Below are 24,603 nucleotides of genomic sequence, written 5' to 3'. Positions count from 1 at the left end.
TGTAGGTTGTTGTCCCAGATCCGGTAATAGCCAACAGTTAAGACTTTCAAAAGTACCAACTGTTGCGATTATCTAGTCCTGAGTTGGACTGTAGTTTAGCTTCATTAGTGATTTAAAGCTCGAGTGACTTTCTTTTTTCATTTTACTTTCCTGTGCTATGAGAAATATTAAGACTATATGATAACGTGAATTAAGTGGGCGGAGCACAACTAGTTGGCAAGTGTAAACTGCCAGTCATGTATCAGCAATTTCACTTTTTGGCACCTTATGCTTTCCACCTTTAAGTTAAAAGAATTAGTGAATTTCTTCTGTTGACTTTTTCGTGATGCTGCATGAAGATCCTTCACGCACGTCATCCTTAGAAATTTAATCAGCAGCTCTTCACAGTAAGACATGCAGCAGTTTAACATTTCTGTCTTCTCCAACCTGATCTATTTTTGGTACTTTTAGGATTGCGTACTTTGAGGATAGACTAGCATAAATCTGACAGTTCTTTGGGACCAGCTACCATATTTCACTTTTATTAGAGAGGGGTGGGTGTGATGAATTAACAAGAATTTTTTTCCCGGAATTATTTGGGTGACTTTTCATTAATTTTCTGTTCAGAGTTTGACGCCAAGTAACAAAATATGACCAAATAGAATTGAATACAGAGAAGAAATGTATTGCACTCAGTGTGTAATATTAAAGTACATGTTTATATTTAACATGTTTTTAATATTTTTACTTGAGACACTGTTAATCTGCTATTCAGTGATACGTTAGTTATTTTTCAGCTGTTCTTTTCCTTAAATTCTTGGCTGTTGAATTATTGAAATTAAGGGAGGATTTTTTTGGGGTTATAATCTGCTTTCCATATCTCAAGCATTTAGTGAAAAATTGTAATGTCTTAATGAAATCAGGGACTTTGCAGTGAACACTTTTGACTTACCGTGGGTATGTGATAATAAAAAAAATCATGCTTTCTCTCCTTCAGGCTGACTTGACAGGAATTAAATGGAAAAGATATGTGTGGCAGGGCCCAACTTCTGCCCCTATTCTGTTTCCGGTGACAGAAGAAGACCCCATTTTGAGCAGTTTTAGTCGCTGCCTTAAGGCAGATGTACTTAGTGTTTGGCGGCGAGATCAAAGACCTGGAAGAAGAGAATTGTGGATATTTTGGTGGGGTGAAGACCCTAATTTTGCTGACCTTATTCACCATGACTTATCAGGTGAAGTCAATTTATCACTTCTAACTAATGATTTAGCAACATTGTATATACTTGCCCAGTGTGTCATTTGTATCACAGATTAAGGTGTTTGTGTGTTGGGTATGAAATACAGCTTCATGTTTTATTTTACCTTATTTTATTTTACTTAAATTGTCCAGTTGTGGTATGGGAGGCTTTTGAAGCTTGGAGTAACTGTTGTATTAACTGGGCTTCCTTAATTTCTCACAGGCAGTTAGGGCCCAAGGAAGGCATGTTACATTAACCCAGGAAAAATGGAATCTTGGAGCATAAAGTTTCTAATATAGTTATATAATACTTTTGAAGCCAAGTGTAACACCTTTGAGTCAGCTCTGCCACTATTTTCTTTTGCATGAGCATACAGACATTGTAGAAGTATCCTGAAATGTAACTTTATCTAGTATGTTTTTCAGGATATGTAGTTATTTTGTTATTTGTGATTACTTTATTAACATGCTAACTTTGTTATTTTTGGAAGTACTTTCTTAGATACTGTTACAGCAAAGATTAATATGAGACAAATGCTAAGGAAGCTTTTATAAAGTAAGGTCATAATCCAAAAGGTTATGCAGAAATAATTTTATTGTGAGAAAATCAATATTACTACTTCCGTTTTATTTTCTTGACTTTTAAGGGCCAAATAATACTTTAGAAAGTATAGCTCTTCATGTAATTGCTGAAGCTTGTGTTTACTTTAGACTCTTGAGTAGTTTTGACTGAGTCTTACATGATAGGAATGTAAACTTGTTGTGTGCTACAGGGAATGAAATACTCCAGCAAGTTAGTTTGATAGTGATTCTTGACAGTTAAAGGCTTTTTAGATCATTTTTTAAAAAGGCATTCTCATTTGAAATTGAATATTCTGAAATTCCGTTATTGTCTGACCTACAGGATCTGTTTTATTTTTGGATGAAATGTAATCCAGGTGTCTGTCTTTTAAACTGGTACTTACTAACATAAACATTTATATTTATGTAGGAATGTGTGTTACATTTGTTTAGATAGTTGCTCTTTATTTTGTAATAGACACTTCCTTTTATTTATTTTTGAGAGTTGATTGTCATTCTTCTATAATAAAGCTTTATAGCTTTTCCATCTTTCCTAAGAAGATGCCTACAGGAGAGTCTATTACTTAGTTCTAAGTATGTAAAATGTACATATTTGTATGTACACATATATGATATATGTATATATGTATCAAGGTATAAAAATTCCTTGGTTTTAGCAAGGTCATGCTTTCTACTTGTTATGCTAAAAGCTAAGCCTACCACTTTTTTTCCTTTCACTAACTTGTGTGTACTTGAGTTATTTTAATCTTGAAGTGATCATGAAAAATCACTTCACTCAATATTTGAAGACTTTTTGTTTGTGGTGGTAGGGATTGAACCCAGGGCCTTAAGCCCACTATGTGGAGACATTTAATATTGATATGAGTATACGTTATTAATGTGCTGAACTTTTGATGAACCATAATTGTTAATAATACTATAATGCTACTGAAGATGTAGCTTAGTGGTAGAGTACTTGCCTAGAATGTACAAAACCCTGGGTTCAGCCCCAGCATCACTTCATCTCCCCCCCCACGTGTATGCAAAACTGTAATGCTGACTTATGGTTTTTAGTCTTAATAAAGTTGGCAGTGCATCAGAATGAACCTTTTAAAAAATATTCCGTGAAATTAAAAATAATTTTAGATATTGATTTAGTTTTACCATTGTAGGACTAAATATTGAAAGTTAAAAGGCTGTTAAAGTTCAATGTGGGGCCAGGGATTTAGCCCAGCGGTTCGGTGGCCTACCTTGCAAGCACAAGGATCCAAGTTCAATCCCTGGTAAAAAAAAAAAGTTAAATGTGGCTGAGTGTGGTGGTGCTCATCTGTAATACCAGCACTTGGGAGGCTGAGGCAGGAGAATCACTGGGTTTGAGGTGGGTTTGAGGTCAGCCTGGGCTACATAGCAAGACCTTGTCTTTAAAAAAAGAAAAAAAAAATCTAAATAGTGTGGGCTATTTTTATATATGTTAAAATGCTACACTGTGTTGGGATTGTTTTCTTTTAGGTTTCGTGTTCTCAGATACATTTTTTCTTCTTAAACTGGATTGTGGTTTATAAAAATTTCTTTAGTTAACTTTGTTTTTTAATATAATTTTTAAAAATTGTAGTACCCATACTTTCAAATAGATATTAATCCCTGAATATGATGAAAGTAATTTTAGGAAGGTTAGGGTTTAATTGTCACATTTTGCTGGATCCTATTGAATAGTAAATAACTTAAAAATGTATCAAAGCAGAAGTGATTTAAATAGTATACTGAAGTACAGTTAATAGTTATGTGATCATAACTAAGTTACCGTTCCAAAATTGTTCTCTTTTATTTTATATAATCAGTAGTATTAGCCTTTTAAAAAAATTGCAACCTGTCATTTGTTTTAGAATGTTGTTTCTTAAATCAGACATCTTAAAGAATAATAAGGTCTTTTCAGATGGAGTATATTTGTCTTGCCCTTTTCTTTGCTCCAGGGACACCGTCTGCCTCCCTTTTGGGGTAATTAGCCCGCTTCTGTTTCTCTAGCTAACCCCTTTTTCATTTTTTTCCCATCTGTGGCACACTATTCCCTTCTTTTAAACTCCCCTGAGAAGAGAGCAGCTGGACAGTAGGGGTAGCATCAGCTGCAAGAGGCAATCCTGAGTTCCAAGTAGAGGTGTAGCACTAAGGAAAAGGGAACTGGAAGGACCCAGGTGGTAACTAAAAGCTTGTTAATTTAGCTTGAGCCTGTTCTTCACAGGCAGTGTCCTTCTGTTTGGTTCTTCACCTACCACATCTTGTTACAGAAATGGTATGGTGGTGATTACGATGATAGTATTGCACTCCTTTTTGGAGGAGGGAGGCATCCTTTTTGCAAAGATTAGCAGTCTCAGTTTTTCTAACTAAAACAACAAAAATACAAAATTGCCTTCAATTAACCCTTGTGTAATCCACAGTGTATTTTTAAAAAGTAAACTTTATTTTTGAATAGTTTTAGATTTACATAGACATCACAAAGTTATTATAGAATTCCTATATAATTATTTCCTTTATTGTTAACATCTATATTAGAATGGTATGTTTTTCACAACTAATATTGATACTTTCTTGTTAACGTATATGTACACACACAAATACTTTATTTGGATTTTTCTTTCTACCTAATGTCTTTTATCTGTTCTAGGTTCCCATGTAGGTTACTACGTTACATTTAGTTGTCATGTCTCTTTAGGCTGTTCTAGACTTTAACAGGTTCTCCAATTTTCCTTTTTGATTTTTGACAGTTCTGAAAAGTCCAGTAAGGTTTCATAGAGCATTTTAAATTTCATCTTCTCATATCACTTAGCATTGTTTAGGTCATCTTCCTTTGAAGTTTAGCTGATGCGTGGAAATAGAATATAAAACTTATTCTATTGCTAATTGGTAAAGATCAGTTACAGCATTCTAAATCTGATTAAATACATACTTTAAACCCTAAGTTACCTATTTTGTAGTTCTAGTAATAGTAACTGTTAAGCAAAGTACTGTGCAGAGTCTTAATGATTTTTGGATTAGAATTTGTGTTGATAATAAGCCTCACTATAATATTCCAGAAGGATATTTGATAGGAGTTTTTGCTTTTTACTCTACTCTCTGTAGGAGAATGGGATAGTTGAATCCATGCTGATAAGTTTTGATTAAAAAAAAAAAAAGAATTAAGGAACAAAACTTTGGGTATAATTTTAAGTAAAATTTAAACAAGCTTTGTTAAGTGGTTGTGTGATAGTGGATGGCAGATATAAAATTGGTGTTGGTCAGAAGCCTCTGTTGGTAGAACTAGTTAAGTGTAGTGTTAGTTTGCTTCAGAGCAAGATTAATTTTAATTAGAGTGTTCTTGGAGAAGTGTTTTCTGTGGATTTTTATTGTGTTCTAACTTTTTTGGAATTTTATTGCTGTCATTATTGGCTTTAATTTTTCCCTTACAATAAAAATAAAAACTCCTCTCTACCAACATTTGTCATCCATTTAAAAAAAATCATAAAGTTAGTCTGTGACAAAACTTTCAGAGAAAACTGATAACATACATGTACCTTGAACTGAAAAATAGATTCAGTTGGTACTAAAAATATTTGTTCATTTTCCTGGCTCTTGGGGGTCTCTATACTGGATTTTATGAACGTATCCAAAAACTTTTGTTATAATGGAATTTGGTCATAATTTACACTGTCTACTGTAAGTTTACCATTGTTCTAAATTTGTTGTTTTTTTGTTTGTTTTGTTTTTGTACTGGGGATCCAACTCAGGGCCTTGTGCTTGCAAGTAAATTCAATGTTTGATGACTTTATTTATTGAAGGGTATTAATTATAGTGAATTTAGCTGGGCTTGGTGGTACGTGCCTATAATCCAGCACTCTGGTAGGCTTAGATGGGGAGGAGTGCAAATTCAAGCCCATGCCAGGCAATTTAACAATTTAAAGGGAGCCTGTCTAAATCAGTGTTTGTTTGTTTGTTTGTTTGATTTTTGTTTGTTTTTTTGAGACAGGGTCTCACTATGTAGTTGAGACTGACCTAGAACTCACTATGTAGCCCAGGCTGGCCTTGAACTCACAGTTGTCCTCCTGCCTTGGCCTCCCAAGTGCTAGTCAGTAACAGTTCTTATCAGGATTGCCACTTAAATAACAGGCATGTATAGGAATATAGTGGCAGGAAAACTAAAAATGTTTTGTAGCTATGCATGATGGTACACTGCCTGTAATCCCAGCGCTATTAGGAGGGAAGATAAAGAATTAAGACCTATTCTGGGCAATTTAGTGACTTAGCAAGATTTCATCTCAAAATTAAAAGTTAAAGGCTGAGGTACCACAGCGTGAAGGGTAGTTAATTCTATCTTCCTTTGTAGAATTAACTCATGGCCTGGTTTTCTGTGTTGGCTACTCTTGTAGATTACTTCATTTCACTTTTTGTGTTTCTTATGTGTATTGTCCATCTCCTTAGCTCCATTGATATTGCGAATTTAACCCAAGACCTTTCTCATACTAGGTAAGTGCCCTATCATTGAACTACATCTCTATCCATCCATCCATCCATTCATTCATTCATTCATTTATTTATTTTGAGACAGTCTTGCTAAGTTGTCCAGGCTGGCCTTAACCTTGCATCTTCCTGTGTTACCCTCCTGAGTAGCTAGGATTATAGACATGTGCTACCAGGCCTGGCCCATACTGGCTTTCTTGAGTGTGAAAGTACATCCTGTAGATTTTCAAATCAAAGATAACAGTCAGTAATATGAGGCTATTTTTAAATCAGAAAATTCCAAATTTTGCTACTAATGGAAGATGCCAACAGTTTAAGGCCCTAATGAATGAATAGTTTTATGAATGAATAATTTATGAATGGGAAATTACTGTACAAAACAAACACTGATCTAGACATTTAAGCATTTCTTTTTATTTTTTTTTTTAGGAAATGTATAGTATTTCCTACTATGCTATTTTTTGAGCTGTTTCTTAGTCATTATTATATATTGTGGTTTATAGTGTAGCAAAATTGCATAATTTTATTTATTTATTTTGATGCTGGGATTCAGCCAGGACCTTTACACATCAGGCATGGCTCTACCACTGAGCTACACATGCCCAGCCTCCAAGATCCCATTATTCCCCTCTGCCTGCCACAGGGATCAAACTCACACTTCCGAGGCAGGCATGGTGCCGCTGACCTATATCCCTACCCCTCAAGATTCCTTTTTTATCAGCTGATCACCATGTAGATACCAATTTTGGCCTTTTTGTTTCTTTGTTTTTTTGAGACAGGGTCTCACTGTGTAGTTCAGGCTGGCTTTAAATTCAGGGCAATCCTGCCTGATACCACTTTTGAAGAAAATGTTGTGTACTGAGTGTATGAACTTTTTGGTTTTGATCTTGAACATTTTTCATTTATGGAAAAAAATTTTTGATGATTTACGACACACTTCAGCGCTACTATCATCTGTGCTCTGAAACGTGTGGTATCAAATTTAGCATTTGAACTTTTTTGTTACATTCTTCAAATAAGTACTTTGTAAAAGTTTTCACATAACACTGATTAAGAGCTTTAAGCTGAGGGCCAGGGATGTAGCTCAGTGGTGACAAGCCTGCATAGTAAGGTCCTGAGTTTGATCCCAGGTACCAAAATAAAGTTTAAATGCTCATAGTAATATTAAAGTACTAAAAACAGAATTGAAACTATATTCCCTGGGTGTATAGGTATAAGGGGCAACAATATTTATTTAAAAGCATTAAGACAACTTTTCCTATTAGGCTATATTTGATTAAGTTTAGAAGAGCTAAGTAAAAATTTGCTATGTGTTCTCTAATCTTTCCCTGCCCAATGCTAGTATTGAGATACAGGGACTTCTTATTATTGTAAGAGGTACATATTACTATATCTTAGGTAGATTGGTTGCACCATTTCACTTTTCATATCTCTGAGTTGTTACATTACTATGTTAGAATCCTGGCTTAGTATCTTCTTGTTTCTAAGTGACACTTCCCCCCCAAACAAAACAAAACGAAACAAAAAAAACCCTTTGACTTTCCATTGAGCATTGTTAGGATTTACTATTTTTTCAGCGTGAAAAATGAAATCCTGGGGCTGTGGATTTAGCTCAGTGGTTCTGCCACCTGCCTTGCAAGCACAAGGACCAGAATTCGATCCTCAGTAACTGGCCCCGCCCCCGAAAAAATGAAATGCTATTACTTTAGTGCAGTGGTTGCTTATTCACTTGCCATATAGATGAAGATGTACTTCAGAGATTTGTTGACTTTAGAAAACCCCACTAGGGCTGAGCAAGGTGAAGACCAGCTATAATCTCTGGCAGTCTGAGGCAGGAAGGTCACAAGTTCAGCCTAGCTTGGGACAACTTAAAGAGATCCTGTGTCAAAATAAAAAGGGTTAGGAACGTAGTTCAGTGGTAGAGGCCCCCCCCCCCGTTCAGTCCTGAGGACTAGCTTCCCTCCCCAAACTAGCAAGTGGATTGTACTTTTTGTTTTATGTATAACTCCTGTTTAATGTTAATGAGAATGTATGCATTTAAGGACATGAGACTGACCCTGAAAACATTAAGTTCATGTGAGTTTCACTAGATAAAATTTGGGGTAATAAGGGAGATGTGCCTAAAAATTAATATTGATAATTAAAAAAAAATTTTTTTTTTAAGGCAAGGTTTTGCTATGTAGTCCAGGCTGGCCTCAAACTCACTGATCTTCTGCCTTAACCTCTTCTGGATTACAAGCAGGCACCACCATGCCCAGCTTGATTACTTTTCTAAACCATATTCAGTATTCTTAATTCATATAACTGTAGGTTTAACTGAAGTAGGTTTTTTTTGTTGATTTTTATTTTTGAGACAGGACCATACGCTATAATTCAGGCTGGCCTCGAACCCATGGCAATCCTCCTGCCTCAGACTCCTGAGTGCTAAGATTTTAGGTATGCACCACCACACCCAGCTGAAGTAGTTTTTGTTGTTGTTTTTGAGATGGGGTCTCACTATGTTGTTCAGTCTGACCTGGAACTCACTATGTAGCCCAGGCTGGTCTTGAACTCACAGCAGTCTTCCTGCCTCAGCCTCCCAAGTGCTGGGATTACACGCATGTGCCACCATGCCTGACTGAAGTAGGTTTTTTAAAATCATAAGATTTTTAGAACTTTAACATAAAATCAATATTAACCTTTGTAGTGGCACAAAGTCCACTGTCGTGCTTTTTAGTTAATGTTTATTCCACCCATTTGTTGTATAAATTTTGAGTATAAAACATGTTAAACTTTTCTTTTTAATGGTTTTTTGAGACAGTCTCTCTGTGTTGTAGTCTAGCCTGACCTGAATCTTGGTATGTGACCCAGGCTGGCCTTGAACTCTTGATTATCCTGCTTCAGCCTCTCAAGGGTTGAAATTACATGCATGCACCACCATGCCCAGTTTAAACCCTGTGTTCTTTTGGTACGAGTCTCTGCTTTTATTGAAATCTCATAGTGTATGTATTTTTCTATCCATTTAGTATATACGTTTTTGAGATGAAAAAGGTTTTTTCATTTATTTTTACTTAATTGAACAAAGTTGATTCATTTTTAGAACTTTACAGAGATATATAGGCTAAAGGAAGATGCTTAGTTATATTTTAAAGGAATTTAAAGTATTATAAAAAATTCAGAATGCTAAAGTGTTATTCATAACTGGATTCATTGGATGTTTTGTCATAGACAAATGTAGAGGGTGAAAATATTTTTTAACTACATCCAGATTTAGTTCAAAATGACTTATTTATTAGGAAGTTAACAGTGATTAATAGATTTGCTGCCAGAATTAAGGCCATATAGTTAGTAGTGATTACTATAACTTAATGTGACAGAAGTGTCACTTAATATTTAAATTTTAAAATTTCTCTCCCAAGTAGAGGATCCTATACTGAATAATGATTTGGTTGAAATGAGACCTAAGGTGACTGATAATACATTGGTTGGTAGGCTCAGTACCAGTAGCTTCCTTTTTATTCATCACTTAATTTTATAGTTGAGTTGTAAATTAGAATGCTGATGGACATGAAATGTTTTGAGTATAATTATTAACTGGCTAGGGTTTTTTTTTTTTTTTTTTGGCAGGTTGAATGATTAGAGGATTTAGGACAAAGTAACAAGTGAACCAGTTTAGAAATTAGCACCATAGCTGAAGATTGTGTTTAATATTTTCCAGGTTATGCAAGCAAGTGATCTTTTTATTGATTCAGAAATCAAGCCAATGTGTTTATGGTGGTGTTACCATATTCTACATTGTGGGAAAATAATTATCAGGTACATTAATAGAATGCATGACACTTAGGCCTTTCATTTCTTCAGAATAACAGATAGCTGATACTTTGTGTCTAGAAATGTATTGAAGTGATGGAACTTAATATTGTGAGATAAAGTAGGCTTAATGCTGTAGAGTTTAAACATTTTACTTTATTCTTTACTTCCTTCAATTCTTTTTTAGAAGAGGAAGATGGAGTGTGGGAGAATGGACTTTCCTATGAGTGCCGTACTCTGCTTTTCAAAGCAGTTCACAATCTGTTGGAACGGTGTTTAATGAACCGAAACTTTGTACGTATTGGCAAGTGGTTTGTAAAGCCTTATGAAAAAGATGAAAAACCTATAAATAAAAGGTAAGCTATCTTATTTAACTCTTGATATTTCTTTGTTCATTTTTTTATGACTTCACGAGAGACAGTGGGACAAAAGCCAATATTTTATAGACATGTGCAGGAGGTTAACTTTGCCAAGCCCTAGAGCTCCGTCCTTTCTTCTTTCTTGGTTGCTTGCACACGTGTGTTCTCTTGTGTGTGCTCGCACACGCACTCCCTCTCTCCTCTCTTTCTCTCTCTCTTTCTCTCTCTCTTTCTCTCTTTCTCTCTCTCTTTCTCTCTCTCTTTCTCCCTCCCCCCCCCTCTCTTTCTCTCGATCTGTCCCCCCACCGAGCTGTATCCCTAGCCCTTTTATTTTTTTTAAGAGAGAGTCTTGCTCAGGTGCTCAGGTTGGGCTCAGACTTTAAATCTTTCTCCCTCTGCTGTCCAGAGTCACAGAGTTACAGGTGTATGCCATTATGCCGGCTTCCCAGCAGATATTTCAAAAATGTTTTGAGACAGGGTCTTGCTGAGTTGCCCAAAGTGGGATCAGATTTGATCCTCTGCCTTGGTCTCCCAGAGAATTTTTTTTGAATCTCACTGTTTCCCTGTCTGGACTCAAGCTTCTGGGTTCAAGTGATCTTGCCACTTCAGCCTCCTGAGTAGCTAGGACTATAGGTGCACACCACTGGGCCCAACTCAAGAATTGTTTTCTTTGACCACTTCCACTTTCACTTGTATATGTTTTAAGAATTTTCTTACACTGAGAATAGGCTGTGTTTTGTTTATTTTTTTAATTTTTTGGTAGCAGGAATTGAACTCAGCACATTAAGCTTGACAGGCAGGTGCAGCTCCACTAAGCTCAATACCCAGCTTAGGCTGTGTTTTAATATAATGGACTAAATTTTGATTTGCAGTGATAAAATGCAGGATGAAGAAGTACTAGGGAAAATCAGGTATAGGCACAGTACTCTGTCAAAATTAAGTAATAACACTTCATTTTTGAGAACAGTGTCTTACTGTGTAAGTTAGAGTGGCTCAGACTTGCAGGAATTCTCTGGCTTTAGCCTCTGACCTGCTGGCTACAGACATTGCCACTATGCCCAGGTTGTCATACTAACACTTGTTAAAATACTGATTTATGGTTATGTTTTAGGTTAAGTTAACCCTTCTCGTTTCCCAGCCTTGTTTTGTCTTTTGTTCTTTCTTTCTTTTTGATGGTACTGAGGGCCTTAGGCATGGTAGGCAAGCCCTCTACCACTAAGCTACTGATGGCTACATCCTATTTTATGAGACAAATATGCTAAGTTGTCCAGGCTGGCCTAAAACTTGAATTTATGATCATTTTGTTTTAGCCTCTCTAGAATCTGGAATTACAGGTGTGTGCCACCGTGCTTGGCTATTCCTTTTTCAGTTTGCTTTAATTAAAGTAAATTTGTATTCTTCTATATAAGACACATACTTCTGGTGTATCTATAATTTTCTTAATCTTTGAGTTATAGGCAAATTTATGACACTGATTAGTAGAACAGTGGTGATAGAGGCATGAGAGATAGATACAGTGCTCCCTTTTCTTCTGCAATCAAAGTTTCAGGGTCCTATTCTACCTGTGACTTAAATAATACAAGACCTAATCTGATGGATTTTGTCCCAAGCAGTTGTTGAATTAGTGAGGCTTTGAGATGAACCAGTGGCAAATAAGGTGGGATACAGGAGAAAATTAAAGGATATTTGTTTCTGCTGAGTAATATGAAAGATATGAAGTAAACATTTGGTTGGATTGTAATAATTGTTGAGATGCCATCTTTCGTGTATATATGCGTGTCTTTATTTTGTGTACACCTGAAGTGTTATCAAGGTGTTTTTTTTGTTTGTTTGTTCGTTTGTTTTAGTTTTAGTAGACTAGATAAATAGATAAGCCTGGAAAAATAAAAAGTCTTTCATTTTTTTCTCTGAAAATTAACAAACTTTTAACATCAAAGTAACTATACAAATTAGGTTGCATTTCATTGCAAATGACAGTAAAACCTAACTATCTGGCTTACACAGGGACTAAGGTTCACAATAACAAGGAATCTGGAGATAGGTAATTCAGGACTGGTGTGTCTGGTCAGTAGTAAATGTCAAGGACTCAAGATTGCCTAGAGTTCCTGGTCTGCAGTATTTAGCCTTTAATTTATTATCTTCAAGATCTTTGTAGGTATCTCACAGTAGATTTTAGGCAGTGAAAGGAGGGAAGAGAAATAAGGGGGGGGCATCTGGGTCAGCAAAAAGTTTTTTTGTCTGGAAACCTCACTTGATGTGTCGTTGACCATACTAGGAGAAACAAACATCCCTCCCCCTAGTACTGGGGATTGAACCAAGGGCCTTTGCACTGTGCTATAGCCCCAGTTATCCATCCATCCATTTATTTTCATTTATTCATTGTTTATGTGGTATGGGTGTTGAAACCAGGGCGTTTGCAGTGAGCTACATTCTGTCTTTTTTAATTTTGAGACAGGATCTCACTTAAGTTGCTCAGGCTGGGATTGAATTTGTGATCCTCTTACTTCAGCCTCCCAGGGTGCTGCGATTACAGACATATACCACCATGCCCAGAACAGAAGTAGATATCTTTATGTGGAAACATAAACACTCTGAGCAAAGTAAATTTTTATCAGTATGAAAAGAGGAATACTATTAGGTAGGCAGGTAAAACAAGGGGGTGTAAATATCAGGTAGGCAGTTAGCAATGTCTTCCCTGGATAGTATTCCATTATCCAGTTTCAGTTACCTGTGGGTTTCAGTTACTAGTTGTCAACTGTGGTCTAAAAATATTAAATGGAATATTCCAGAGATAAACTACTTACCAGTTTTATGTTGTGCACCCTTCTGAGTTAGTTTGATGATTTGTATTCCAGGTCTGTCCTACCCAGTACTGTACCTGAATCATCTGTTTGTCCAGCATATTCGTGCTATAAATACTATCCACTCATTAGTCCTTTAGTGGCCATCTTGGTTAGCAGATGAACTGTCATACTTTTTGGTGTTTTGTTTTGTTTTTTGTACTGGGGATTGAACTCAGGGCCTTCTGCTTGCGAGGCAGGCAGTGGCACCACTGAGCTAAATCCCTGGCCCCTTTGTTTTTTTTGTTTGTTTGTTTTGTTTTGTTTTTTGGTACCGGAGATCAAACTTGGGTCCTTGTGCTTTGTTTTGTTTTTTGAGATAGGGTCTCCCTGTGTAGTTCAGGCTGCCTTTGAACTCCTTATGTTGCCCAGGCTGGCCTTGAACTCAGTGGTGATCCTCCTGCCTCAGCCTCTTGAGTGCTGAGATTATAGACGTGCACCACCAAGCCTGGCAAACTGTCACATACTTGTATTCAAGTAACTTTTATTTAATAATAAGCATAAAATAGAAGAATGTTGCCTGTTCAGATATGCCAAAAAGAAACCATAAAGTGCTTCCTTCAAGTGATATTTTTTAGAGAGAGCCTATCCATATAAGTTGTTACAGTATTTTGAAATTCTATGACAGATGTTCCTTGATTTATGACGGTGTTAACTCTATTATAATTTGAAAATATCATAAGTAAAAAATGTTTAATACACCAAAGCCTATTATATATCATAACTTACCCTATACTAGCTTAGAAGTACTCTAAACAATATAGTAAAATTGAATAATTGCATCAGAGACACATGGCTTTGAAAGCCAAAAATATTTTTAGTCTGAAATATATCTGGTGTTTTTTTTTTTGTTGTTTTTTTCTTTTTGTGGTGCTAGAAACCAAACCTAGGGCCTGGTTCACACTATATGAGTGCTCCTCCAGTGAGCTACATCTCCAGTGCAGTATACCTGGATCTTTATGGAAAAACTACTGATTCCTTATTTTTGTACCTTTTGGTAATTTATCCCTAGACTGTCTATCTGACGTGAAATCCTCTCTGCCTTCAGGAATTTTGTGTTATCTGTGGGGGTGGGGTGGTGACCTATTGGAAACCTTTCATTCTTCTTACCCAATTTGAGCTAGTTGGTTTGCAGACTTATCTTTCACAATAGTCCTTTTGGGAATTCTTTTGGCCATTCTGTTCATGTTGGATCCCTTAGTCCCTAATTTCTATTTTTCCTTTTAAAATTTCTTTTAAAAATTCTGGGTATAAAGACCCAATTCATAAATGGGCATCTGAAATGAACAGACATTTCTCAGACAAAGAAGTAAAAGCAGCAAGTAAATACATGAAAAAAATATTCCACATCACTGGTCATTCGAGAGATGCAGATGAAAACAACACTGAGATTCCACCTCACCCCACAAAGAATGGCTGCTATCAAGAAATCAATCAGTAACAAATGTTGATGGGGTTGTGGGGAGAAAGGAGCCCTTCTCCATTGTTGGTGGGAGTGCAGACTGGTGCACCCACTATGGAAATTCGTATGGAGATAGCTCAGAGAGCTGGGACTAGAGGTTCCATTTGACTCAGCCATCCCTCTGCTGGGTATCTTTCCAAAAGAATTAAAAGAATCCTACCACAATGATATATGCACACCCATGTTTATAGCGGCACAGTTTGTAATAGCTAAAACTTGGAAACTGGATAAAGAAGATGTGGTTTTTCTATAAAATGGAATACTACTCAGCCATAAAGAATGAGAAATTAGATTCATTCATAGGAAAATGGATACATATTGAGGATATACTCGTAAGTGAAATAAATAAGTCACACGTGTGTAAATACCGAGTAGTTTATCTGGTGTGAAAAACTATAATAGTACATAAGATCCTAATGGTATAATTGACAATGTGAAATAGGAAGAAAAGGGCTAAAGGTGTAGAGAAAGTGGGAAGGGTAGAGGAAAGGTAATAAGTGAAAAGAAAAAATATGACAAAATGAACAAATGGAAATAAAGTGTTTGTGAATGGGGAGGGGAGAAGGGGGAAGAGGTGAAGGGAGGGCACGGACAAGGGGAAAAAAATGAGAACCAAGACCTGTCATGTAAAGGTACAGGATCCCAGTAATGAATGTAGTTGTACTGTATACTTTAAATGTACCAATAAACTCAGTTAATAAAAAAAAAACTTCTGGGTAGGGGATTTAGCTCAGTGGAGCTGCCACCTTCCTCGCAAGTGCAAGGTTTTTAAAGGATAAGCAGATGAAACCAGATGCAAACTGAACCAAAGAACAGAAACCCACCCTGGTATCTCTCTGAAGGTAGATATACATATGTAACTGAAAACACAAGCAATATAAATTCAAAAAATAAGCTGGACTTCCGAATTCACTCTACAGTCTTACAGCCACTCTTCACCTTTTTCCAAATCCTCAAAAAACAATTTCACACTCTGAACTGATTCAGAGACTCAGAGCTCACACCTCATAAACAACTGAGGTGGGGCATAGTGGTACACACCTGTAACCCCAGCACTAGGAGGCTGGCTGAAAGTCCAAGGCTAGTCTGGGCTACACAGTTAAGTTCAAGGCCAGCCTGCACTACAGAGCAAGACTGCCTCAAAAAAGCAAGAGCATAATACAAACAAACAAATAGAAAAAGCTGAGGTGATATATTTTCAAGAGCGATAAAGTAAAAAAACCAAACAGTATCTAACTGACCACCTCTTCCCTAGAAGACTCCCCAGATACTGGCAGCCAAGTTTGTTCTCCACAGTAAAGGCATTAAAAGACACAAGAAATGACTAGCATGGAGATTGTAGAGATAAGAAACACAAATAGTGACAGGTAAAAATGGCTAGGACCGACCTTTCACTTAGTAAAGCCTGCAACTTCACAAGCTGTTCATATACATAGAACTTCCAACCAGTATTTTAGCGCCCAGGTATCTTAAGAAAAAAATGACTGCCAATCCTAAATTCTATAGTCAGTAAAAACTATCAATTAACTATAAAGGAAGTGTTGACTTTGTACCTTGCTGTGCTACTGAATTTGGTTATTAACTCTAGGAGTGTTACAGTGGAGTTTTTGGGGTTTTCTGTATAGGATATCATGTCATCTTCAAGTAATGATAATTTAACTTCTTCCTTTCCAATTCTTATTCCTTTTATTTCTTTCTCTTGTCTAATTGCTCTAATGTTTCCAGAACTATATTGAACACGAGTGGTAATAGTGGGCATCCTTGTCTTGATTTTACAGTGAAAGTTTTCAGTTTTTGTTCATTTAGTATATTGGCTGTTGGTTTGTTACAGATGACTTTTATCAGGTTCAGATAAAAATCGTCTATTCCAATTTTCTGTAGGAGTTTTATCATGAATGGGTGTTAGACTTTGTCAGATGCTGTTTTGCATCTATTGAGGTGATTATGTTAGATATTGTCTTTGGTTCTAATGTGGTGTATTCCATTTATTGATTTGAGTATGTTCAACCATCTGCATTTCTGGAATAAATCCTACTTGGTCATGGTATATAATCTTCTTGACGATTTGCTGCATTGTTTGCTAGTATCTTATCAAGGATTTTTGCATCAGTGCTCGTTACAGAGATTTGCCTGTAGTTTTCTTTCTTTGGTTGGACCCTTTTCTGGTTTTGGTATCAGGGTAATGCTTTAGGAATGACAGAGATTTGCCTGTAGTTTTCTTTCTTTGGTTGGACCCTTTTCTGGTTTTGGTATCAGGGTAATGCTTTAGGAATGAGTTTGGGAGTATTTCTTCCCTTTCAGTTTCGTTAAAGATGTTGAGAAGTAGTGACATTAGGTCTTCTTTAAAGTTCTTGTAGAATTCAGCCTGCATCCATCAGGACCAGGGCTTTTCTTTGTTAGTTTTTTAATTACTTCAGTTTCATTGACTGATACTGGTTCATTTAGTGTTTTTGATTCAGCTTTGGTAGTTCATATGTATCTAGGGATCTGTCCCATTTCTTCTTCGGTTTCCATTTCATATGAGTACAGGTTCTTGAAATAGGTTCTTGATGATTTTCTAGCTCTTCAGGATCCATTGTGATTTTGCCCTTTTCATTCCTAATTGCATGGATTTGAATCTTTCCTTTCCTTTATTTAGTAAGGTTGGATAAGGATTTGTCTATTTTATTTAATCTTTCAAAGAACCAACTTTTTTTTTTTTTTAAATTGAGTTTATTGGTACAGTCTAGGTATACAGTACAATTACATTCATCATTGGGATTCTGTACCTTTACATAAGAGGTCTTGATTCTCATTTTTCCCCTTGTCCCTTCCCTCCCTTCACCCCCTCCTCCCCTCCCCCTTTGCAAACACTTTATTTCCATTTTTTCAGTTTCTCATATTTTTTTCTCTCCCTTATTACCTTTCCCCCACCCTTCCCACTTTCCCTACACGTTTAGCCCTTTACTTCCTATTTCACATTATTAATTATCTCATTAGGATCCTGTGTACTGTTACAGTTTTTCACATCAAAGAAACTTCGATATTTCAGTTAAAGAAATCTCTGTATGAACATTAAAAATAGGGAATCCTAAAATAAAATTAAAAAGGAAAGTAAAAGAGAAAAGGCAATGATGTAGGTTTTAAATAATCCTTAATTCTGGAGATGAAAATGGTCCCTGAACATATTTAAATTGCTTCTTGCTCTTATAGTCTTATCTTATTCTTTTCATTATTTAGAGAATACTTTATTAGTTTCTGTAATCAAACCCACGTAGATATAACCTTACATATTTAGTACGATGTGTTACCCTGTACACATGGAAAAATAAATAAATAAATTAATTAATTAACACTTCTAGACCAATACGGTTGTCCACTTCTGTACAATGCCAACTCAACACAGTAAATTGGGATGACTTTTTCCAAAGTTGGCAGCACCGTTAAAGTTTCCCAAAATTCAATTTATATATGTGTGTATGTGTGTGTGTGTGTGTGTGTGTATATATATATTTGTTTATTTATATAAAAAAGACTAATAATAGTGTGTTATGCATCGATAGCAGCAACAGCTTTTCCAGGAAGAACCAACTTTTTATTCACTGATTTAAAAAATTTTTTTCTTAGTCTCCATTGTATTAATTTTTGCTCTCATCTTTATAATTTCTTCCCTTGTATGTGCTTTGGGTTTAACTTCTTTTCCTAGAAGGTTGAGGTTCAATATTAGGTTGTTTCTTTGAGCTTGGTCTGTTTCTTTGGTTTGGGAATTAACCACTATAAATTTCCTTTATAGGACCGCTTTCATTGGGTCCCAGTAGTTTCAGTATGACATATTGGCATTATTGTTTAATTGTAGAAACTGTCTCATTTCTTCATTAATGTCATCTGTGGCCTATTAGTTTTTCAGGAGGGTGTTATTTAATTTCCATGCATTTATGAGGTTTTTGTGGTTTCTTTTACCTTTGATTTCCAGTTTCATTGCACTATGGTCTGATAATGTGCATGGGATAATTTCAGTTCCTTTGCATTTCCTTAAGCATGTTCTGCGAGCTAATATGTGGTCTGTTTTGGAGAAAGTCCCATGTGTAGCCGAGAATAATACATATTCTGTTGTGGGGTGGAACATTAACATTCTGCAGACATCTACTAAGTCCATGTGTTCAGAAATTTGTTTCGGCTCTAATATTTCTTTATTGATTTTGTTTAGTTGATCTATCTATTTGTGGCAGTGGGTTATTGCAGTCCCTCGTTATAGTTGTCTTTGTGCTTATCTGATTATCATATCCATTAATGTTTGTTTTGTGTAATTGGGTCCACAGGTATTTGGTGCATATATATTTATGATTATTATTTGTTTCTCTTGGATTATTCCTCTGGTTTTTGTTGTTGTTGTTGTTGTTGTTGTTTTGTTTTGGTTTTTTTGAGACAGGGTCTCACTATGTAGTTGAGACTGACCTGGAATTCACTATGTAGCCCAGGCTGGTCTCGAACTCAGCGATTCTCCTGCCTCAGCCTCCTGAGTGCTGGGATTACAGGCATGCGCCACCACACCCCGCTGTTGTTGTTTTTGAGACAGAGTCTTGCGCTGTAACAGGCTATACTTGAGCTTACTATGTAGTCCAGGCTGGCCTTGAACTTGGGGCAGTCCTCCTTCAATTTTCCAAATGCTGGGATTACAGGTGTGCACCACCATGCCTGGCTTGGATTGTTCCCTTAACAAGTATGTAGTGACCTTGTCTTTTCTGATCAGTCTTTGCTTGAAATCCACTTTGTCTGAAAGTAGAATAGCTACCCTGCTTTTTTCCAGGTTCCTGTTACATTGAGCATTGTTTTTCTTTTCTTTCTTTCTTTTTTTTTTTTTTTTTGAGTATTGGTTTTCGTCATCTAACTTTTCAGTCTATGAATTTCTTTTTGAGTGCAATGTATTTCTTGTATGCAGCATATTATTAGATCTTGTTTGTTTGTTTGTTTTTAGTGCATAGGTGTGAGTGCATACTTTTTTTTTTTTAAGATCTTGTTTCTTGATCCGTCCTGGCAGTCTTTCTTTTGATTGGTGTTTTGAGACCATTTACATTGATGGTTATAACTGATATGTATTGACTTATTCTTGTTATTATTTTCCTGTTGTTCCCTTTCTTTCCCCCCCCCCCCAACTGGTAGATTCATTCTATTGCAATTCAAGGACTTGTCTTTGTTGTCTTTTTCTGGAATGTCCTTCAGAACTTTTTGTAGTGCTCATTTGGTGGCTGTGAATTTCTTCAGGTGTTCTTTATTATGGAAATATGTTATTTCTCCATCAATTTTGAAAGATGATTTTGCAGGGTACATCAGTCTGGGTTGAAATTCTTTACTCCAATACTCCAAGCTCTCCTTGACTTAAAGGTTTGTGTTGAGAAGTCTGCTGTGATTCTGATGGGTTTTCCTTTATAAGTAATTTGTTTCTTTTCTCTTAATAGCTTTTAATATTCTGTGCTTGTGTTGAATTTCTGGAATCTTGACTGTTGTATGCCTTGGTAAAGTTTTTTTTTTTTCCCCCTGATCATAGCTAATTGGAGTTCTGTATGCCTCACTTTTCTGTATGTGAAATTCTTTTTCTGTGCTTGGGAAGTTTCTTATTACTGCTTCTGTGAATAGGTTTTATATGTCCTTTGTGCTATCTCTGATTTTTCGTGGTTTTTGATTAATCTTACGTTACTCTTCTTTGCATCATCTAGAAGCTGTTGGATTCATTTTTTTTTTGTTGTTGTTGTCCTTTGCAGTTTTTAAGAAGTTTTTCATTTGATGATTGCTAATTAAAACCTGTCCTCTAGATCTCATACTCTATTTTCACATTGGTTGATTCAGCTGTGTAAACTTTCCATAGAATTTTTAATCTGGAAGTCTGTTTGAATCTGTTTTATAGAATCCAGTTCTTTCCTGTGTTGTGCATTCATGGTTTCTGTTACTTTCCTAAGCTCCCCTATTTTTTCATCTGTATCTACTCTAGCTTCACTATGTCCTTCATATGGTCATCATCTCTGTAGTTATCTGTGTAGTTATTTCTGATTTGTTTGTTCTTTCTAGGGATGCTTTCATTTGCTTTGTTAACTTCCACTGCTTCCATTTCATAATGGTTAGCTGGTTGGCTTTTGATTTCTTCCACTTCAATTCCCCCTGGATTTTGCCTTAGGCCAGCTGGAGGTCTCAAGTCTTGCTTCCATGTTTTCTCATTTTGTATTTTTTCAATTTGTTTTCTGCACTGATGCTTGCATCTTGCTTATGGTAGGAAACTTTATTACAGATGTTGAGACCTCTTTAGGAAATGACTACTTTTTAGGAATGTCTTTTTAGGTGTAGCTTGGTTTTGGATTTTGAGCCTATCTCAATCCTTCCTCTACCAATTTATTAGAGGTGAAAGGTTGCTGCCTGTTTGGCCTAGCACCCAATTTTTTGGTGTCCCCTTTCTTGGGGACATGGCCATCACTTGGACTGGAGTCACTTAACAGCTGTTGTAGCACACAGTATCCACTGCTCTGTTCCACTGGTGTGTTTCTTCCTGGAGTCCCCCACCCTCACTCACTCTCTCTGTAGATTTGATCCTCCTCTCTCACACCATGAGCTAGGAACCAGGGAGCTGGTGTAGTTTGCCCTTCCTTTTTCTGCATTGTGGCCTGTCTCTTCAATTTCTCTGTGGGCTGCTAAGTAATAGAGTTGGATTATATATAGGGAATGAAAAATTGAGACAGATTGGGGATCCTGTAGACTACTGTATCTCCTGCATTTACATTTTTTAAAGTAGTAGAAAAGAGTAAAAACATAATACCTAAAAACAATAAAAAAGGACACTTGCAGAGGACTTGAAGTTGTCCAGAATAGTAATGTTTCTTTCTAAGAATTCTTACTGCGTAATGTTAAGTAATGTTTTCTCTGAGTGAATGGAAATATGGCATATACAAGATTCACAGATAAAGTGTTTGAGATTTTAATAGTTATTTTATTCGCACAGCTATGTTTTTAAAATGCCCTAAATTGATAATATAAATGTATGAATTAAAAATTTCTCTGAAGGCTGCAGAAATATAGATTAATGCGGTGGTTTCCAGTCTCTTCTGGATATATAAATTATGTGGAAAGCTTCAAAAGATTACCGATACTGTGTCTTAACCTAGGCATGTGACCTAGGCTGGAGATTGATCCCGAGGCTTTCATACTGAGCTAGGATTACAGGTGTGTGGCTCCATGCCCTGCTCCAGCTTCTTTTTCTATTTTTCATTGTGAGACAGAGTCCCACTAACAGTCACTAAGTTGCCCTGGCCAGGCTCAAATGTGAGTTCTCCTGCCTTAGCATGCTAGAGTGCAGGAATCACAAGTATGTGTCACCATGGTTTAGGCTGTGAAATTTTTAAAAGAGTCTGATATGTAAGACAAGTTTGGAAACTTGAACTCATGAAATAAAAATAATCAGGAAGGGCCAGGGATTTAGCTCAGTGTACCACCGTCTGCCTCATAAGTGCAAGGTCCCGAATTTGATCCCCAGTACCTCCATAAAAAAAATCAGGGAATTAAGATGGCTTTAAAAAAAAATTACAGTAAAATATATATAACACAAAATTGACCATTTTTGAGTATCCAGTTAATTGCCATTTATTACATTCACATTATTTTGCAGCCATCACTACTATTTATCTCCAGAACTTTTCATCACCCTAAACTGAAAATCTGCCCATAAAATAATAATTCTTTGCTTTTGCACACCCCCACGCCTCCACTGCCCTTGCCTCTGGTAGCCATCAATCTTTCTGGCTGTGTGAATCTGAATGTTCCACATACTTCACATAAGTGGAATTATGTGCATTTGTCCTTTTGTGTTTGGTTTATTTCACTTAGCATATCTGCAGGGTTTTTTCACGATTATAGCATATGATAGGCTTTCTTCTTTAAAAAAAAATTTAAGCTGGGTGTTGTGGCACATGCCTGTAATACTAGCACTTGGGAGGCTGAGACAGGAGGATCACCATGAGTTTGAGGCCAGCCTGGGCTACATAGTAAGAGACTGCCTAAATCCTCCCTCCAAAAAGTTAAAAAAAAATTTTAGTATGTGTTTGTAGTGCATGATAATTACATTATTGTGGGGAGTTGGTACATGTATATAACACATCTTAATTCTTTTTACTTTACTTCTTCCCCTCCCTCCATCTCCTGGTCCCCTGGTCCCATTTGCAAAAAATCTATCAGGGTTTCTTTTTTAAAGGCTAAGTAATATACCATTATATAAATAAAATAGATTTTGTTTATCCATTCATTTGTCAATGGGTATTCAGTGAATAATACTGCTGCTGTCAGGATTGGTGTGGAAATACTTCTTCAGGTCCCTACTTTTCATCCCTTTGGGTACATACTTATGAATGAAATGTCAGATCGTGCAGTCTAAATTTAATTATTTGAGGGCCGCAGATTTAGCTCAGTGGTACTGCTCCTGCCTTAAAGCACAAGGTCCTGAGTTTGATCCCCAGTACCAATAAATAGAAAAATAAATAAATTAATTAAATTATTTGAGGAATTGCTATTACTACTTTTCATAGTGGCTGCATTATTTTACATTCCTAACAGCAACATAGGAAAATATGCACAAATTTAACTTCTGTACAAATTTATCCTTCCTATTTAAAAAAAATAGCTGAATGTGGTCTTGGATGCCTATCATCCCAACATTTGGGAGGCCAAGGCACGGGACATTGCTTGGGCTACATAGAGAGTTCAAGGCTAGCCTAAACTACGTACATAGTAAACTCTTGATTCAAAAAAACCCAAAATAATTTAAAATTAGCCATCTTTATGAGTATGAAGTAGTACCTTCCTGTGTTAATTTGTATTTCCTTAATTAGTGATATTGAGTGTTTCTTTGTTTTTAGAGATAGGGTCTTGCTATGTAGTTCATATTGTCCTTGAACTATATGTAGCCTAGGCTAGCCTCAAACTCATGGCAATCCTCTTGCATCAGCCTTCTGAGTTCTGAAACTGTGGGCGTGTACTACCATGCTAGCTATAAGTGTAAGTTTTATTAACCATCAGTATATTGTTTTTGGAGAAATACTTAAGCCTTTTTTGGAGGGGCAGTCAATATTTATGTTGGGCTTAAATTCATTTTGTAGCACAGGCTGGCCTCAAACTCAGTCCTCCTGCCACAGTCTCCCAAAGGCTGGGTGCCACCATGCCTGCCCCTTTTCCTGTTGTTTATTATGTGTTTAGGATGGCTAAAGTTTTGAGTCAACATTTTTTAAAACTTTTTTTTTTTTTTGGTACCGGGGATCAAACTCGGGTCCTTGTGCTTGCAAGGCAGGTGCCAGAACCACTGAGCTAAATGCCCGGCCCTTGAGTCAACATTTCCTTTCATTTGTTTTATGACTTGTAGCTAAGCCATTTAACCTTTGTGTGTCAGATTTCCTACTAGCATAGTGGGAGATTATCTTTCTGTAGCTTCCTAACACAATGTTAAATAGATTAGATATAGTAAGTCCTAGTGTAGTGTGTGTGTGTCTGTTTGTATTTTAAATTATTGCTACTAGAAGAGCTGCTACCTTAGGGCTAAAAGTGTAGCTCATGGTAGAGCACTTCCTAGCATGTACAAAGCTGTACGTTTGATCCCCAGCACCAAAAAAGAAAAGACAAAGTTTTATCTATGAGAATATCTTCATTTTCTAGCTGTCTTAGAAAAATTTTTTTAAACTTTCAATAACTGGACAGTAGGAAATTGTTCAAGTTTCATCTGTAAAATTCTGTCTCATTTGGATGTTTTAATATTAGATACTATAGTGTTAAGTTTCTAGAACACAAAGGTATTTTCTACAGTTCTTTGTGTTAGCTAACAGTATCTTGGGTTGGCACTGTAATTTTTTTTTTTTTTTTTTTTTTTTTTTTTTTTTTTTTTTT

The 24,603-nt window shown here is 36.2% G+C and overlaps 1 protein-coding gene across 1 annotated transcript in view; it reads left to right on the top strand.

The window, feature by feature from the left end:
- Nucleotides 1-943: 943 nt before the first annotated feature.
- Nucleotides 944-24,603, top strand: part of Med13 (mediator complex subunit 13) — a 101,708-nt gene continuing 78,048 nt past the window's right edge. Inside the window, exons 1-2 of the mRNA XM_010626732.3 lie at nucleotides 944-1,211; nucleotides 10,242-10,410. Of these exons, the coding sequence (XP_010625034.1) occupies nucleotides 959-1,211; nucleotides 10,242-10,410 (422 nt within the window). The 5' untranslated portion in view covers nucleotides 944-958. The remainder of the gene's footprint in view (nucleotides 1,212-10,241; nucleotides 10,411-24,603) is intronic.

This window comes from Fukomys damarensis, unplaced genomic scaffold, assembly GCF_012274545.1.
Source record: "Fukomys damarensis isolate Sample0158 unplaced genomic scaffold, DMR_v1.0_HiC HiC_scaffold_13, whole genome shotgun sequence".
Lineage (NCBI taxonomy): Eukaryota > Metazoa > Chordata > Mammalia > Rodentia > Bathyergidae > Fukomys > Fukomys damarensis.
The sequence above is the reverse complement of the archived record's forward strand: the minus strand, read 5'-3'. Positions and strand labels throughout refer to the sequence as shown.